The sequence below is a fragment of the Prionailurus bengalensis genome, chromosome E3 (assembly GCF_016509475.1).
Source record: "Prionailurus bengalensis isolate Pbe53 chromosome E3, Fcat_Pben_1.1_paternal_pri, whole genome shotgun sequence".
NCBI classification, from domain to species: domain Eukaryota; kingdom Metazoa; phylum Chordata; class Mammalia; order Carnivora; family Felidae; genus Prionailurus; species Prionailurus bengalensis.
This window is the reverse complement of record NC_057357.1, coordinates 29,444,470-29,460,789: the sequence shown is the minus strand read 5'-3', so window position 1 is coordinate 29,460,789 and position 16,320 is coordinate 29,444,470. Positions and strand designations below refer to the sequence as shown.

At 45.7% G+C, this 16,320-nt stretch overlaps 2 protein-coding genes across 3 annotated transcripts in view; both read left to right on the top strand.

Annotated features, from left to right (window-relative positions):
- The first annotated feature begins 5,876 nt into the window (after positions 1-5,876).
- Positions 5,877-11,934, top strand: LOC122471639 (mediator of DNA damage checkpoint protein 1-like). Its single transcript, XM_043560482.1, has 2 exons — positions 5,877-7,653; positions 11,346-11,934. Exon 1 carries the CDS (start codon positions 6,048-6,050, stop codon positions 7,602-7,604), a length of 1,557 nt encoding a protein of 518 aa, XP_043416417.1. The 5' UTR covers positions 5,877-6,047; the 3' UTR covers positions 7,605-7,653; positions 11,346-11,934.
- Positions 11,935-15,770: 3,836 nt separating this feature from the next.
- The window catches only part of RRN3 (RRN3 homolog, RNA polymerase I transcription factor), a 32,280-nt gene continuing 31,730 nt past the window's right edge, over positions 15,771-16,320 (top strand). For both annotated transcript variants that reach the window (XM_043560481.1, XM_043560480.1), the window contains exon 1: positions 15,771-15,906. In XM_043560481.1, the coding sequence (XP_043416416.1) occupies positions 15,818-15,906 (89 nt within the window). In that variant the 5' untranslated portion in view covers positions 15,771-15,817. The remainder of the gene's footprint in view (positions 15,907-16,320) is intronic.

Sequence of the window (16,320 nt, the reverse complement as noted above, 5' to 3'; positions counted from 1 at the left end):
TCACCATTGTGTTTTGTTCATCTAAAATTGAGTCACAAATTTTGCTTAATGCAGTACTGTCTAAATTTGGAAGCTACCTTTATGTATTTTTTTTTTTACAATAACAGTCACAATGTTGGGGTCCTGAAAAAGATGTTTCAATAAGTGTAAAGTAATCAAAAATAATTTTTTTCTTTTTCTTTTTTCTTAATTTTATTTGTTTTAATTTACATCCAAATTAGTTAGCATACAGTGCAACAATGATTTCAGGAGAAAGTTCCTTAGTGCCCCTTACCCATTTAGCCCATCCCCCCTCCCACACCCCCTCCAGCAACCCTCAGTTTGTTCTCCATATTTATGAGTCTCTTCTGTTTTGTCCCCCTCCCTGTTTTTATATTATTTTTGTTTCCCTTATGTTCATCTGTTTTGTCTCTTAAAGTCCTCTTATGAGTGAAGTCATATGACTTTTGTCTTTCTCTGACTAATTTCACTTAGCATAATACCCTCCAGTTCAATCCACGTAGCTGCAAATGGCAAGACTTTTTTTAAATTTTTTTTTAACGTTTATTTATTTTTGAGACAGAGAGAGACAGAGCATGAACGGGGGAGGGGCAGAGAGAGAGGGAGACACAGAATCGGAAGCAGGCTCCAGGCTCTGAGCAAGCAGTCAGCACAGAGCCCGACGCGGGGCTCGAACTCACGGACCGTGAGATCGTGACCTGAGCTGAAGTCGGACGCTTAACCGACTGAGCCACCCAGGCACCCCAGCAAACGACAAGATTTCATTTTCTCATTGCTGAGTAATATTCCATTGTGTATAAATACCACATCTTCTTTATCCACTCATCCATCGATGGACATTTGGGCTCTTTCCATACTTTGGCTATTGTCAACAGTGCTGCTATAAACATGGGGGTGCATGTGTCCCTTCAAAACAGCACACCTGTATCCTGTGGATAAATGCCTAGTAGTGCAATTGCTGGGTCGTTGGGTAGTCTATTTTAAGTTTTTTGAGGAACCTCCATACTGCTTTCCAGAGGGGCTGCACCTGCTTGCATTCCCAAAAGTAATCAAAAATTATTTGCAATGGTGACTGGTTCATGAGAAAATGCAAAACATGGCAATTCTCTCTACTGAAGCAAGATACACCAGGAAGTATATTTTGAAAATATTATTTGCTTCTGGGGTGCCTTCATGGCTCATTTGGTTGAGCATCTGACTCTTGATTTTGACTGGGGTCATGGTCTCAAGGTTTGTGGGACTCTGTACTGACAGGCTGACAGCCAGGAGCCTGCTTGGAATTCTACTCTTCCTCTCTCTCTGCCCCTCCCCCCCCCCAATAAATAAACATTAAAAAAATATTATTTGCGGGGTTTCTGGGTGGCTCAGTTGGTTGAGCATCCCACTTCAGCTTAAGTAATGATCTCACGGTTTGTGGGTTCAAGCCCTGTGTCAGGCTCTGTGCTGTCAGCTCGAGCCTGAATCCTGCTTTGGATTCTTTGTCTCCCTCTCTCTGTCCCTCCCCCACTCATTCTCTCTCTCTCTCTCTCTCTCAAAAATGAAAACACATTTAAAAAATAAAAAAAAATATTTGTTTCCATTAGAGCTAGGAATATAAAATTGTAATTCTAATTTTGGTATATTACAATTAAACTTAAAATAATGTTTTTTCACTTTTCAGTTTTTCTTTTTCTTTTTTTTTTTTTTTTAAGGTTTGTTTAGTTTTGAGAGAGAGCACAAGCAGGGAAGGGGCAGAGAGAGAGGGGGACAGAGGATCCAAAGCATCAGCAGAGAGCCCAACGAGGGGCTGAAACTCAGGAACTGTGAGATCATGACCTGAGCTGAATCGGTCGTTCAACCAATTGAGCCACCCAGGTGCCCTGAGTTCTCAGTTAAAAAAAATTTTTTTTTAATATTTATTATTTATTTATTTATTTTAATTTTTTTTAGAATGTTTATTTATTATTGAGAGACAGAGAGAGAGAGACAGAGCATGAGCAGGGAGGAGGCAGAGAGAGGAGGAGACCCAGAATCCGAAGCAGGCTCCAGGCTCTGAACTGTCAGCACAGAGCCCGACACGGGGCTGGAACTCACAAACTGCGAAACCATGACCAGCCAAAGTCGGACGCTCAGCCAACTGAGCCACCCAGTCGCCCCTATTATTTATTTTTTAGAGAGAGACAGAGTGAGAGCAGGGAAAGGGCAGTGAGAGAGGGGGAGACACAGTATCTGAAGCAGGCTCCAGGCTCCAAGTTGTCAGCACAAAGCCTGACGTGGGGCTCGAACTCACGAACTAGACCGTGAGATCATGACCCGAGCGGAGCTGTAGTTGGGCGCTTAACCAACTGAGCCACACAGGCGCCCCTTCAGTTTTTCAATGTTTTGACTGTTTTAACACTGTAGGGAAAATTAACCACAAAAAAAAAATTAACAGAAGTGTAAATGTACCAGCACACATTTTCTTTTTTTTTAATTTTTTTATTTTTTTTAAGGTTTATTTATTTTTGAGACAGAGAGAGACAGAGTATGAACGGGGGAGGGTCAGAGAGAGAGGGAGACACAGAATCTGAAACAGGCTCCAGGCTCTGAGCCATCAGCACAGATGCCCCACTTGGGGCTTGAACTCATGAACCGCGAGATCATGACCTGAGCTGAAGTCGGACGCTTAACCGACTGGGCCACCCAGGCGCCCCCAGCACACATTTTCTTTCACCTCTGCGATCAATACGACTTGGCTGGGCACTGGCTGTATGCCCAACCTATTTTCTTGGAAGGAAGGTCTCGATATTTTGTATATTCATTTCCTGACTGAATGTATTTCCCTTCTTTAAATTTGTAGCAGAATTTCTCTCCCCAGAAACAGTCCTGAGTCTGTAAAGAATACTTTAGCATGCTAAGATTGGGAAGCATCAGATCTCTCCATAAATGGGTACTTTGTACAATAAAAACTTGTGAAAATGTCAGACGAGAAGGGAAAGAGTCCAGAATAGGCGAGGTTCAGTGGTTGCTAATTGGGAAATATGACTCCAGAGAAGGCTCGGCAGAGCTGTCATGGCGCAAGAAGAAAATTATTTCCTCGGTATTTATAGGGCACCAAGTTGGTTCTGAAGTCACAGGGGCACCTCCTTCAGGAGGCATATCCTAATAATGATGTGGTTTGGAGTGTTGGGGTTCAGAGCTGTCGGCTGAGAAAGAATTCTTGAGACATCTTCGGTGCAAAAAGGTGGCTTTATTAAAGCACGGGCAGGACCCATGGTTAGAAAGAGCTGCACTGGGTTTGTGAGAAATAGCTGACTATATACTTTCAGCTTGGGAGGGGGTTAGGGATGACCTAAGTCTCTGAGGCATTCTAGAAGCAAGGCTTCCGGGACCTTGAGGGGCTAGCTGTTGTTAGGAAAAGGCCATTTATTCCCGTGTGGTAAAAACTCAGTCATGAGACCCTTCAGATGTATATCAGGGGGCCATACGCTTGGAGTTGGATTGCCAACAAGTATCTTGGGATGTAGAGATAAAAGCAGTTTCCAAAGGAATTTTTTCGATGTCAAAGCAGACTTACAGGATCCTGGGGTTGGGATAATGTTAAGCTAAGATTGCCTTTTGCCCTTAGCAAAGTGTCATCATCCAGGCAGCTGGGCTCCTAGAGGGAGGATACTCTGTTGGTCTCAAGGACTTGTCAATGGGCTATAGGCGGCAAGGGAATTTAATTTTTCATTTGCCTTTGTCTCCCCCATCGACACCACAAAGGTAACCCAAAGGTTTTGTGCTTCCTTACATGCATATAAACGTATTAGTAATCACTCAGTAATAAATTGTGTTTTCTCTCTCTTTTATATTGGTATGGACATCTTTTGTTGGCAGGGTTATTTTATTTTCCTCCAAAAATGAAGGAGTTTCTCTTATGCCACCATCCTATATACAGCAGTATTTCTCAAACAGAATTAAAAAAAAAAGTTTATTTATTTATTTTTGAGGGAGGGTGGGTGAGGAGGGGGAGAGAGAGCGAGCGAGAGAGAGAATCTCAAGCAGGCTCCACGCTGTCAGCACAGAGCTAGACTCAGGTGCCATCTCACGAACCATGAGATCATGACCTGAGCCAAAATCAAGGGTCGGACGCTTAGCCGACTGAGCCAACCAGGAACCCTTCAAAAGAAATTTTCTAATCTAGTATCCCTAATGTCAAAAGCAAGCAAGCCCTGGGGTAGTAACAAACTGGAGAAATTTTTACATGAAATATTAACTTTTATTTTCTTATATATTTTTAACTGTTTCAATAATATCAAAATAAACACAAGGAAATTATGGAGAACAGAATATCCTTATGCATTTAATAGGAGGAACAGATTTATGCTGTATCTCCAGGATAGGGGCTTTCTTTCTTTTTCAAGATTTTAGAGATCTCTACACCCAAGGTGGGGCCCAAACTCACAAGTCTCAGATTATAGTCACATGTTTTACCAACCAAGCCAGCCAGGTGCCCCTACTTTCTCATTTTAGATTCTATTTCATAAAACATGTTTATTTTTTGTAATATTAGTGTTTTAAAATACTTGCCATCAAGGAAAATTGACATTGTAGGAAGAGAGACTATATTTTGTCTTGGGACATCAGGTATCCCTTAGCGTACTTCAGGGGTACTCAAGTTCAGAAGTAATGTTACTGAGTGATACAAGAAATTCATGAAACATTGGTTCCTAAACTTGTAGAAGTTATCTATAAAGAGAATTAAGGTGCTGCTTTGTAATCCATTTTAAACCACAAAGCGCAGACACTGGGTGTTTGGGGGGTATAGAGGAACTCTCTAAACTCTCTTCACAACTTTTCTGCACATCTAATGTATTTTTATTTATTTATTTTTAAAAAAATTTTTTTTCAACGTTTATTTATTTTTGGGACAGAGAGAGACAGAGCATGAACGGGGGAAGGGCAGAGAGAGAGGGAGACACAGAATCGGAAACAGGCTCCAGGCTCTGGGCCATCAGCCCAGAGCCCGACGCGGGGCTCGAACTCACGGACCGCAAGATCGTGACCTGGCTGAAGTCGGACGCTTAACCGACTGCGCCACCCAGGCGCCCCCATCTAATGTATTTTTAAATAAAAGATCATAAAAAAAAAAAATTCCACCTTTAGCAACTTAGAGACCAGGGGCCGGTGCTTGGCTGTGACTTTTTATTAACAGAACCTGAATGACACCAGGTCTTACGCTGGTTTTAATTTTCTCACGCCCAATTCCCAAGGTTCCAATGAACTCATTTTTAATCTACTGTGGTTTTCGGGCTCCCGTCGGTGTTCCTATTTTTGACACAGTTTACCTACCTTACTCTGTTGGGAAGAGTGGGAAACGCTGATACTTAAGTATCCCCAGGGACCAGGGCCAACAGGTGAACAAAAATGGTAACAATAAAAGGAAAGACAATGGAGAGTGGAAAAACCCTCAGAGAATTCACTTCTAGGTGTGCGGTTAACTGGCAAGAACGTAACTACCAGCAAATAGATAAGATGGGAATTAAGCTCTAACAATAGATCCTAATCTAGCCGCTTCTTCACCAAAACAAAGGACACCATTAACTCCTCAGGAGGTGGCAGCACCTGGGACCACGCTGTACTCCCAGCTGCGGGCGAAGTTACTAGAAGAGGGTCCTTGACCTTTGCTCTCCTTCAAAGCTCGCCCGGGCCCTCAAAGGCAGGGGGTGGGGAGCGGAACGCAGCACTTCACCCGCCGAAAGCGGGACAGAGACCACCGGCGCCAGAGCGAAATTCCCCACGTTCGGGTCCTGATGCTGGGGAAACGCGAGAGACGCACTGGGCGGAAACACTGCGCATGCGGAGAGGTCGTGCGCGCGGGCGACGGGATGCACGGCGCATGCGCCCCTCGCTTGGGCGGTGCCCCCGCCCTTTTTTTTTTTTTTTTTTCTCACGGCAGGTAACAGGCGGCTTCTTTTTTCCTCTCGCCCCGCCCACTCTACCCCCCACCCCGGTCAGGGGCGTTGCCATGGCGACCCAGAGGCCACAACCGGAGGGTGGCGGGCTGGTCTCCTCTGCGGACCTGGCGGCGGCGACAGTGGCAACGCATGGAGCTTTCAAGAAACTCCGTGGAGGAGACCCGGAAGCGGACGGGCCTCGGCCGTTGCAGGCATTTCTTCTGGCTGGGCGTCGCCTTCGACACGGTGGGCGCGACCGTGCTGTTCACCGGGGTCTTCGCGCGCCTGGTCTTCTCCGACCTGCTGCTCTACCTGGGTTCCATCATCATCTTTCTCAGCCTGCTGTGGTGGGTCTTCTGGTACACCGGCAACATCGAACTGACTGCGGAAGAGCCCTCGAAGAGGCCCTTCCACGTGCTCTCCTCCACCATGGTGGACGCGCTAAGCCAGACGGTCAGCCACCGCTTCTCTCTCACCATCTGCAACGTGTCCCGGAACTTGAGGGGCTTCCGGCGGCGCTGCAGCCGCAGGAGGTTCCTTCAGACCGTTGCTTCGCTGGATATGACCGTCACGGGCCAGCTCGAAAACCGGCTGGAGAAGGAGGACGAGGACAAAGACGCGACGCAAAGTGTCCAGGAGAGCGGCGACACGCAAGACCTGCGCGGAGAGGACCTGGGCCCCAAACCTGAACCGGTCGGAAGTTCCGAGGGAGTTCGCTCCCCAGGCCCTGGGGCCGGGCTGCCAGGGTTCGTGAAGGGATCGTCATCCACGCATCTGGGGCCGCCTGAGTTCGTTGTGTCTCCTCCCGACCGGCCTCGGGCCCCAGCCGTCCTCCCCTTCAGGAGCCAGCACGGAGTCCCCTGGGCCTCCGCCCGCCAGCCTCCAGCTGTGCGTTCTTTGAGGATCCAGCCTGCAGTCAGTCTTGCCACTGCGGGTCAGCCTGCGGCCTCCTTGGCTTCCGGCAGTCAGGCTGCGCCCATCCTGGCTTCTAAGAGTCTGCCCGCTGCCCCCTCGACCTCCATGAGTCAACCTGGACTCGTCCCTGCCTCTCAGAGCCAGTCCTTGGTGTCTCTGCCAACGCAGAGCCAACCCTTGGTGCCCATGGCCACTCAGAGCCACCTCTTGGTGCCCGTGGCCTCTCAGGGTCATCCCCTGGTGCCAGCACCTGCGCAGAGCAACCTCCAGGCCCTTTTGGCCTCTCAAAGCTACCGGCTGTTGTCTGCAGCCTCACAGAGCCACCTCCAAGCCCCCCTAGCCTCACAGAGCCAGACTGAGAATCTTTCTCTGGTCTCTGAAACTACATCTCCAGTTGCTCTGGCTCCGCAAGCCCAGGCCCTGAGCACCCCTGTGTCTGTGATCCAGCTTCTGTCATCCCAGTCTTTTCAGAACCAAACTGTGGACCTGCGGCTCTCCCTTGCTGTCCCGGACTTTCAGGCCCTGTGTCACACCCAGCAGGACCCCCAGAGCATCATGTCTTTAGTTCGAGAGATGACTCCCAGCCAGATGACTCCCAGCCAGTCTGCGTCTGCCCAGGAGTTTCAGAAGCCAGTTGCACAGGCTTCTGAGACTCCACTACCAGCGAGCCAGGAGCTGAGTCAGGAACCCCCTGCCACCACATCTCCACCCCCTGGGTCCCAGGCCCAGCAGTCAGTGCTCCCTGAGAACACACCTGTCCCTGCCTCAGAGATGAGAAGTCACCCTCCCTAGTACAGAACCAGACCCCAGCCATCCGAGTGGCTGCTCAGGCCTTTGCCAAGTAAGTGCCTTTGGAAGTAGTATTCCTTGATTGTTTCCAGGTCTGTGTTCTGCTGGTTTCCTCAGTCCCTTCTGTTGGAAAAAAAAAAAAAAATGAGGCAAGTGGAGGTGAAGTGGTCTGTTCCTGCATGGATTAGATCTTTTGGACTTCGGGAGGTTTTTGAAACCTAGTGCTGTGCGTGGAACAGTGTTGTTAAAGCTTTACCTGCTCACCCCCAGAGTGAGATCGATTTCTCTTATTTAGGCTTACTAAGGACAGGGTGGTAAGTAAGATATTCCACCAGGAGCTGTGGGTGGGGTGGGGAAAGGGACTTGGCAATGTTTCTGAAACAGGATGATTGTGGGCAGTACAGGGGCACAGCATTAAATAGCAACAAGTCCTCCAGGGGGGAAGTTATCCCCCTTTAAATTCTTTTGTGGTCCTTTTGATTCTGTCCAGGAGAACATCCTTAGTTTGGGGTTCGTGATCTCCAGCACCTCTCTTATGCTTTGGTAGGCAACAACTGTACCCAGCTAGGATTTAATACCGTGTGTGTTAAAGTTATTTCAATGGGTAACTTCTATTTATGCCAAGTAATAACTGGTTTTTCTATTTACAATAGTGCCAATTGCTTTTCACAGTATAAGTAAAGTAAGTAACTTTTCATAGTTAAGTAAACAAAACAAGACCAAAAAAACTCAAACACTTACATGAGCCAACTTAAAGGTAAAAAATTAATTGTATAGTGAAGGTTGAATGATCCTGAAGTTTGGAAAACATTTGGCTATTTGTACTAAATCCCATGAACTTTCCACTAGATCACAAGACCCTCTGTGCTTACCTGTTTGATGAACTCTATGCTTGAGGCTATTGAGGACCAATTCCACTTAACTCCTCAACCTTCTGTCAATTAGAAAGGTAGAAAAGGTCATGTGAAGGTCAAAATTGGTGACCCTGCTCAGTGGGTTAAGTGCTGTCATAATGGTATTCACTGCTGAGTATCAATTTCCTGATCTTTTTCTCTAATCCTGTTCCATAAATTACCTGCTCTGGAGGTGGGGAGAGTACAGAGCAGAGCAGTATTTTGAGGTTATGTTAATGCTCCCTGTTTAAATGCTATCAACATGTTATCCAAGAAGGTTATTTCATATTGGTTGCTTTCATTTCCAGGGGGAAGGGGGGCGAGGGGTAACAACTGAATATTCTGTGGAAGTCAAACACTTAATTTCTTTCTTCTTTAGGCCTGTTAAGAAGGATAATGTGTGGGGGCGTCTGGGCGGCCCATTTGGTTAAGGCTCTGACTCTTTTTCTTTAAAGCTTTTGAATTATTTTTATTTTTATGTTTTTATTTGAGAGAGAGAGAGACAGAGATCGTGAGCAGGGGAGAGAGGCAGAGGGAGAGAAAAAGAGAATCCCAAGTAGTGGAGCCTGACATGGGGCTCCATCCCATGACTCTGGAATCATGACCTGGGGCTGAAATCAAGAGTTGGACACTAAACCGACTGAGCCACCCAGGGGCTCCAAGCCTTGGGCTCTTGACCTCAGCTCAGGTCTTGATCTCAGGGTCATGAGTTAAAGCCCCTCCTTGTTAGGCTCTGTGCTGGGGATGAGGCCTACTTAAAAAAAAGAAAAAGAGAAAAAAAGAAAGATAAGATGTGTTATAATTCTACCTGTGGTCTCTGTTGTAAGGTAATGGCAGTAGGCCAATAATTAGATAATAATTCTAAGGTCTTTACCAGTTCTAAGCTGAAAACAGGCCTCTTAGACATTAGCAACAGTTTCTAATCCAAGTGTAGGCTCCATGGGCATTCATCTTGGAAAACACTTTCAGATGTTTATTTACTTGCACATAACTTCTTTTAAAATCCTTTTTAAAAAGGGGCGCCTGGGTGGCGCAGTCGGTTAAGCGTCCGACTTCAGCCAGGTCATGATCTCGCGGTCTGTCAATTCAAGCCCCGTGTCGGGCTCTGGGCTGATGGCTCAGAGCCTGGAGCCTGTTTCCGATTCTGTGTCTCCCTCTCTCTCTGCCCCTCCCCTGTTCATGCTCTGTCTCTCTCTGTCCCAAAAATAAATAAACGTTGAAAAAAAAATTAAAAAAATAAAAATAAAAATAAATAAAATCCTTTTTAAAAATACTTATTTTTGAGACAGAGAGAGCAGAGGAGGGGCAGAGAGGGGTACAGAGGATCCAAAGTGGGCTCTGTGCTGACAGCAGACAGCCTGATGCCGGGCTCAAACTCACGAACTAGAAGATCATGACCTGAGCCGAAACCATGAGTCAGACATTTGACCAGTTGAGCCACCCAGGCACACCCCCCACCCCTTTTTTTGCTACAAAGATGTCGTCAGGTAGAATGAACACCAAATGTTATGACACATTTCTCTATATTGACCGTAAGATACTTACCTAAAACAAGAGTTGACAAATTTTTTCTATAAAGACCCAGACAGTAAGTATTTTAGGCTCCGTGGGCCAAAAGGCAAAATCAAGGATATTATGTGATTGCTTATATACCGAGAGAGAAAAGAAAACGGCCCCCAGTGTGTGTGGGTAGGTTGCATAGTTCCTCTGACTCCCGTTGAGTCATCTGGAGGCTTTCATCTAAGAGCACTGATCTTTCAGGGAACCTGGCCATCTCTTGTTCCGCTGGCCTGAGAGGGGGTGATTTCCAGAGTCTTTGACTCCCAGATTGCGATTCCACTGTTTGGTGCCTGGCATTTGCCCCTAGTGGAGTCTAGAATGTGTAGATGGTGATGTTCAGGCCCTGAGCAGACACTGGCCAGACAGGCAGGCATCGGGAGCTCTGAGGGGAGCAGGGGTGGAAACTGATGCCCACGTTGGCCTTTGAACTCACAGTGATAGTCCCCAGCAACAGAAAGATGCAGAGTTGAGGAGGGGCGCTCCTGATATCTGGTGGGTAGAGACCAGAGGTGCTGCAAAACACAGTGCCCTGGCTGGCCCGTTCCAACACAGAATTATTCCACCCAAACCATTATTACTGTGAGATTGAGGAACCCTGATCTAGAATAATAAAAAAAATTGCTCTGTAGTTCACGAGGTACTTAAAGAAAAATATTTTTATCCTCAGAGGACTTATTAGCCCTTAATTAGTCATGGTATCTTTTAGACCATGAAGATCTTATTCACCTTTGTTTTATTTATCTCTTCTTTTTAAATTATTTTTAAATTTTTAAATTTTTATTTTTTTAACTAGTCTCCACACCCAACGTGGGGCTTGTTCTCGGGGCCCTAAGATGAAGAGTCACACACTCTACCAACTGGGCCAGCCAGGAGCCCCTGTTATATTTATCATCATATTCCCATTTTGAATTAAGATGCGCTTGGGGCATTTGTCAATAACAACAGCTAACATTTATTGGGTGTTATAATACACTACACACTGTACTAAGTAATGTACAGGGATTGTCTTGTTTGTCCTAACAATCAGAGGTGGGCTCCATTGGAGCCGGAATTGAGGTATAATTGATGTGTGATTTGTTATAAGGCGTAGATGATAAGCTTTCCTTTCAAGTCAAAGTTATTAAAAAGCGTTCTTCGTAAGCCCGCCAGTTGTAACTTGAGCTGTAACACCCCACATCAGTCTGTGGGTGGCTCTTTTGAAAGCTGTGTTCCCAGAGAGAACTCTGTAATTTTTTTGTTCCACTCTGTTTATAAATCTCATCTCAAACACAAATTGCTTTTTTCTTTCCAGAATCACCAGTGTTTCTACAGACTTAAGTGCCAACTTTATAAAAGCACAGGTACTTACCTCTTAACCTCGTTTCAGAAACCTCCATGTGGAGTGCTGATCTCTCTCAGGCCAGTGGGCCTACTAGACGGCCTTTGCCAAGTGTACGTGTGTCAGTGTTGGGGAGGATTTTCCAGCTTCAGATCATAAAGTTATTGCCAGAATCTTAAGCCATAATAAACTATGCTATTCTAAATGATCTTTGTGTTTAAAAAAAGTTGTTTTTTAAAATAGACTTCTTGTGAGAGAATTCCAAGTAGAAAATAATGCCTCACAAACTCTGGGTGAAGACGGAAGTAAGTGTAGTCCCCACAGAAACGGACAGTGGAAAATGTAACTCTGAATTTAAGATTACTTTGTGACCTCATTAACTAATAGAAAAGTCAACACAATCAATGCATTGTAACATGCTACAATTTATATTTATATGTTCATTTCATTTAGTGAACATGAATTTCCCATTTTCCCAAGGATTTTTATTTTTCCCAAGGCTTTTAAAATCTGATTGGGTTGTACATTTTATTGGTAATCAAATAAAATTCATTTGAGAGTGCCTTCTTACATTCTTTCTTTGTATCAGTAGGTTATTTATGCAAGAATGCTCTAAAATCGGGATAGTTTTCTTTAGAGATTTCCATTATAGGCAAAAGCATGTTTTCAGGTGGTACGATACTTTTGATCAAAACTCCCAAAAACTTTAGCTGTTTTGTATTTCTTCCCCCTTTCTGTCCCATGCTTTGGTATTTCTGTATTATATTTCTATATTATAATTTCTATATTATATTTAAAATTTATATTTTATATTTCTGTGTTATAACTTAAAATAATTAACTCAGGCTGAAAGACTACGCATGGCAGATATTTGGAAAAAAAGAATAACGGAAGTGAAGTAATCCAGCTAAGTAAGCCAGTCACAGCCAGACAAATACTGTATGATTCCACTTCTATGACATTTCTCATATGACAGAATCAGATTCATAGAGATAGAAAGAATGGTGGTTGCTGGGGGGAGGGGAGAAGGGGAAGTTGTTTACTGGCATCAAGTTTCAGGTGAAAAGAATTCTGGACGTAGTTGCACAACATTGTGAATGTAGCTAACACTACTGGGCGCTATGTTTAGAAATGGTTAGGGGCGCCTGGGGGGGCCAGTCTGTTAAGCAGCCGACTCTTGATTTTGGCTCAGGTCATGATCTCACAGTTCCAGCTCCTTGTCCGGCTCTTCGCTGACAGCGCACAGCCTGCTTGGGCTTCTCTCTCTCTCCCTCTCTCTGCCTCTCCCCTGCTCAAGCACACGCGGGCTTTCTCTCAAAATAAATAAACTACCTCTCATCCGTAGCAAGTATTCATTGGAAGCCATTTGGTACACTATGACCTCACCTCTCTCGATTGAGTTAGAGAAGGGCACTCGACTCAAACTTGGCCAATGAGAAATTACTTTCTGTTGCCTTAAGACATCCGTGTATCATTAGTATCAAATTCTTTTCTGCTTAAGCCCTCTTGAGATAGTTTCTGTTACTTTCAGGCCAAGAAACTTTAACCAACAGAACCATTCTAGGGATGATTGTAAAATTCATCTCTAGGGGAAGGCCGCTCTTCTGAAAAACAGTTTAATGGGTCTTCTGGGTGTATGAAAGTAAAGCAAAAATTCATCCTGGAATGAAGAAGCTCAGAACAATTATGAACAAGTACAATGCTCAGTGATGTATAAGAACAACCACATTGTGGGCAAGGCTGTCTTTACATGCTGTGTGTTAATACTTGTTTGCCTTTCTGTTACTCATTTGGAGGTCCCTCCCTCCCTCCCTTCCAGAAGTAATCTCTATGCCCAACGTGGGGCTTGAACTCATGACCCTGATATCAAGAGTCCCGTGCTCTACTGACTGAGCCAGCCAGGTGCTCCAGCCTTTACCTTCTTAGATTAGAGCTGGAGACCAAAAGAGATGGGACTCCAGGGAAGGCAAGACTGGATAAAAAAGGCAAGATGAGTTGGCCCATGGAAGAGGGTAACTGAATCGAGAATCTTCAATGAAGAGACATGATCAAAGAACTCCCAACAGTGAATTAAGCCGTTTAGTTTTCAGATTTTCCTTATATTATGATGAAGCTTCCGCTGAAAAATTTTTAACATGGAAGCTTAGTCTTCACTGTGCTTTGGGAAAATAAGGAAGGAGCTGTGCTCAAATTTAAGGAGATATTTCTGAGAATGTATATTGGCACAACCACTTTGGAAAACTCAACATGTCTTATATGCCCTCTAAGCCAACAATTCTACTTTGGAAAAATTTTCACACACATGATTCAGGAGACTGTAGAAGCATATTCACAGCAATGTACATAATTGGAGGGGGGAGGAAAAAATAATCTAAATGTTGGTGATAGGAAAATGGAAATATAAATTGTGGGATATTCATATAATGGATGAATGCTACATGGCGAGAAACAACTAATATAACAGGAATGGGATGAACCAGTAGAAGGTATAATGCAGAATGGAGATAATTTTATGATGGAAAGACAAGCAAAAGCATATATGTAGTTTAGGAATATATATATGTATATATATGTGTGTGTGTATATATATATATATAGTAATTACCTAAAGAAAAGTTGAAATGGTTTTAAAAAGTTAGGATAGTAATTATCTTTAGGAGGAAGCAGGGAGAAGGTGGGACCTGGGAGGAGCACACAGGAAGCTTCCATAGTAAGGGTTAATGTTCTGTTTCATAAATTGGGTGGTACGTTCATTCACAGGTATTTATTTTATTATGTTTTATAACTTAGATTAACTATATTCTCTCTCTCTTTTTTTAAGTTTATTTTGAGAAAGAGAGTGCACAAGCAGGGGAGGGGAACAGAGAGAGGGAGAGAGAATCCCAAGCAGGCTTCGCGCTGTCAGGATGGAGCCTGACGCGGCCCTTGAACTCATGAACCATGAGTTCATGACCTGAACTGAAATCAAGAGTGGGACGCTTAACCCACTGAGCCACCCGGGAGCTCTTAACTTACACCCTTTCGTGGATGTCAGACTTGAAAAAAATGAAAGGATAAGTAATTGTCAAATTGCTTGGCCGTGCAGAGTTAAGCTTCTGACAGTGTATGAGAGTTCCAACGAATTGTGATTTTTTTTTTCCCCCTCTGCTTTGGGGATGGAGGGGAAGAGATTCCCACTTCAACAGCTGTCTTGAGGAATCTTTGTGAGCTAGGGTACAATTTCCCCTGCTCTCAGGACACTGAAAATCTCTGCCCAACATTCTGAAGGAACCCTAAACCAGTGGGGTAAGAAATGGTGGTGCCTTATAGAGTTGGCAGAGAGTTACTTATTTTACACTGTTGCAAAATCGAACAGTGCTTTATATGTAACAAGTCGCTGTAGCTGGCTTAATGTCCTTTTGGTAATTCTATACAGTTTCCGAAGGTTGCAACATTTTCCATTCTTAGAAACTAAGGGGAGGGGCTCCCTCTGCTTCCTTCCCCCCCCCACCGTGCCTTGGGCCCTGCCCTTCCCTATACTAAAAGACCCTTCCCTGCTTGCAGCAGGTCTGGCGGACCCCTGGACCTCCCTTAAAAATGTAAGTTCAGTGGCTCCTGGGTTGCTCATTGGGTTAAGCTACTGAGGACCCTGGATTTCAGCTCAGGTCATCATCTCATAGCTTGCGGGATGGAGCCCGGCGTTGGGCTCTGCACTGGCGGTGCAGCGCCTGCTTGGGATTCTCACTTCCTCTCCTCTCTCTGCCCCTTCCCTACTCATGCTTTCTATCTCTGTGTCTCACAATTAATGAATAAATTAAAAAAAAAATTTAAGTTCAAGGACTAACGCCTCTTGAAAACTGACTCCTCTCTGATTTCAGCTGAGTTTTCTGGGTAAATCGCTCCGTCAAACCTCAGTTTCCGCAAAGATAAGATTAGTTCCAAAGTCTGTGAGGATAGCGCAGAGGGTATAGAGCCCTCCCCCACCCCCCACTAGATGCTGGGTGGAGCAGCCTAGTTCGAATCCCGGCTGCCCCTTGTCTCTGCGTGCTGGTGTTAACCAGAGCTTTGGTTTCTTCAGTTTGACTAAGGGATGCTTTGACTCCAAAAAGATAATACTCGTGGCACCCGACCAGTAGGGGTCCACTAACGGTCCCTGCCCTTCCTTCGGGACCCTCAGGGCTGGCCGGAGCTGCCAAAGATCTCTCTTCTCGCAGCGCCTTGGCCGCTCTCACAGCCACACCTGGCGAGGCGGGGAAAGTCCTCCAACTGAGAGGAGGGGCCTGGAGGCAGGGCGGGGAGGAGAAAGCTTCGGCGGCGCTCTAGCCCGCCGGGATCACGGAGCGGTCCCATGGCGCTCCTGATTGGCTGAAGGCCGCCGCTCGCGCGCACGTCTTCCGGGCCACAGGGGCGGCTAGAAGGCCCACGACTTCCGGGGAGAGGCGCAGTCGTCGCGCTTGTCGGGCCCAATGGCGGCCCCGCTGCTTCACACGCGGTTGCCGGGAGATGCGGCAGCCTCAGCGTCTGCAGTCAAGACGCTGGGGGCGTCGAGGACCGGGTGAGAGTCCGGGACGCTTCCATCTGCGCATCTGGGGCCAAAGCTCAGGATCGGGGTTAGGAAAGCGAATGTGACAGTGCCTGGGGCAGAGCTGAAGGAGTCCTGGGAGCAACGGTAGAGGGTCATCTCAAGTTCTCGAGAGTGAGCCCGTGCCCTTAAGTGGGTAGTAAAGGTGGGAGAGGAGCTGGGAAAATGCATCTGTTCTCCGTTCAAGGGTCTTTTCTCCCCAGTGGGCTCCCGCCTAGCGTCCCAGGCCTGGGTACTACCTCATTCCTCCCTTTTCTTCACGTAGATTTGGAAAGAATTCCCTGGGCTGTTTGAATCATCAAGCGAATGCTATCATTAATGGCAAACCGACTCTTAATTTTTTGTTGGTGTTTGAAATTTGTTTTCGCATACACGTTTTCTTAACAG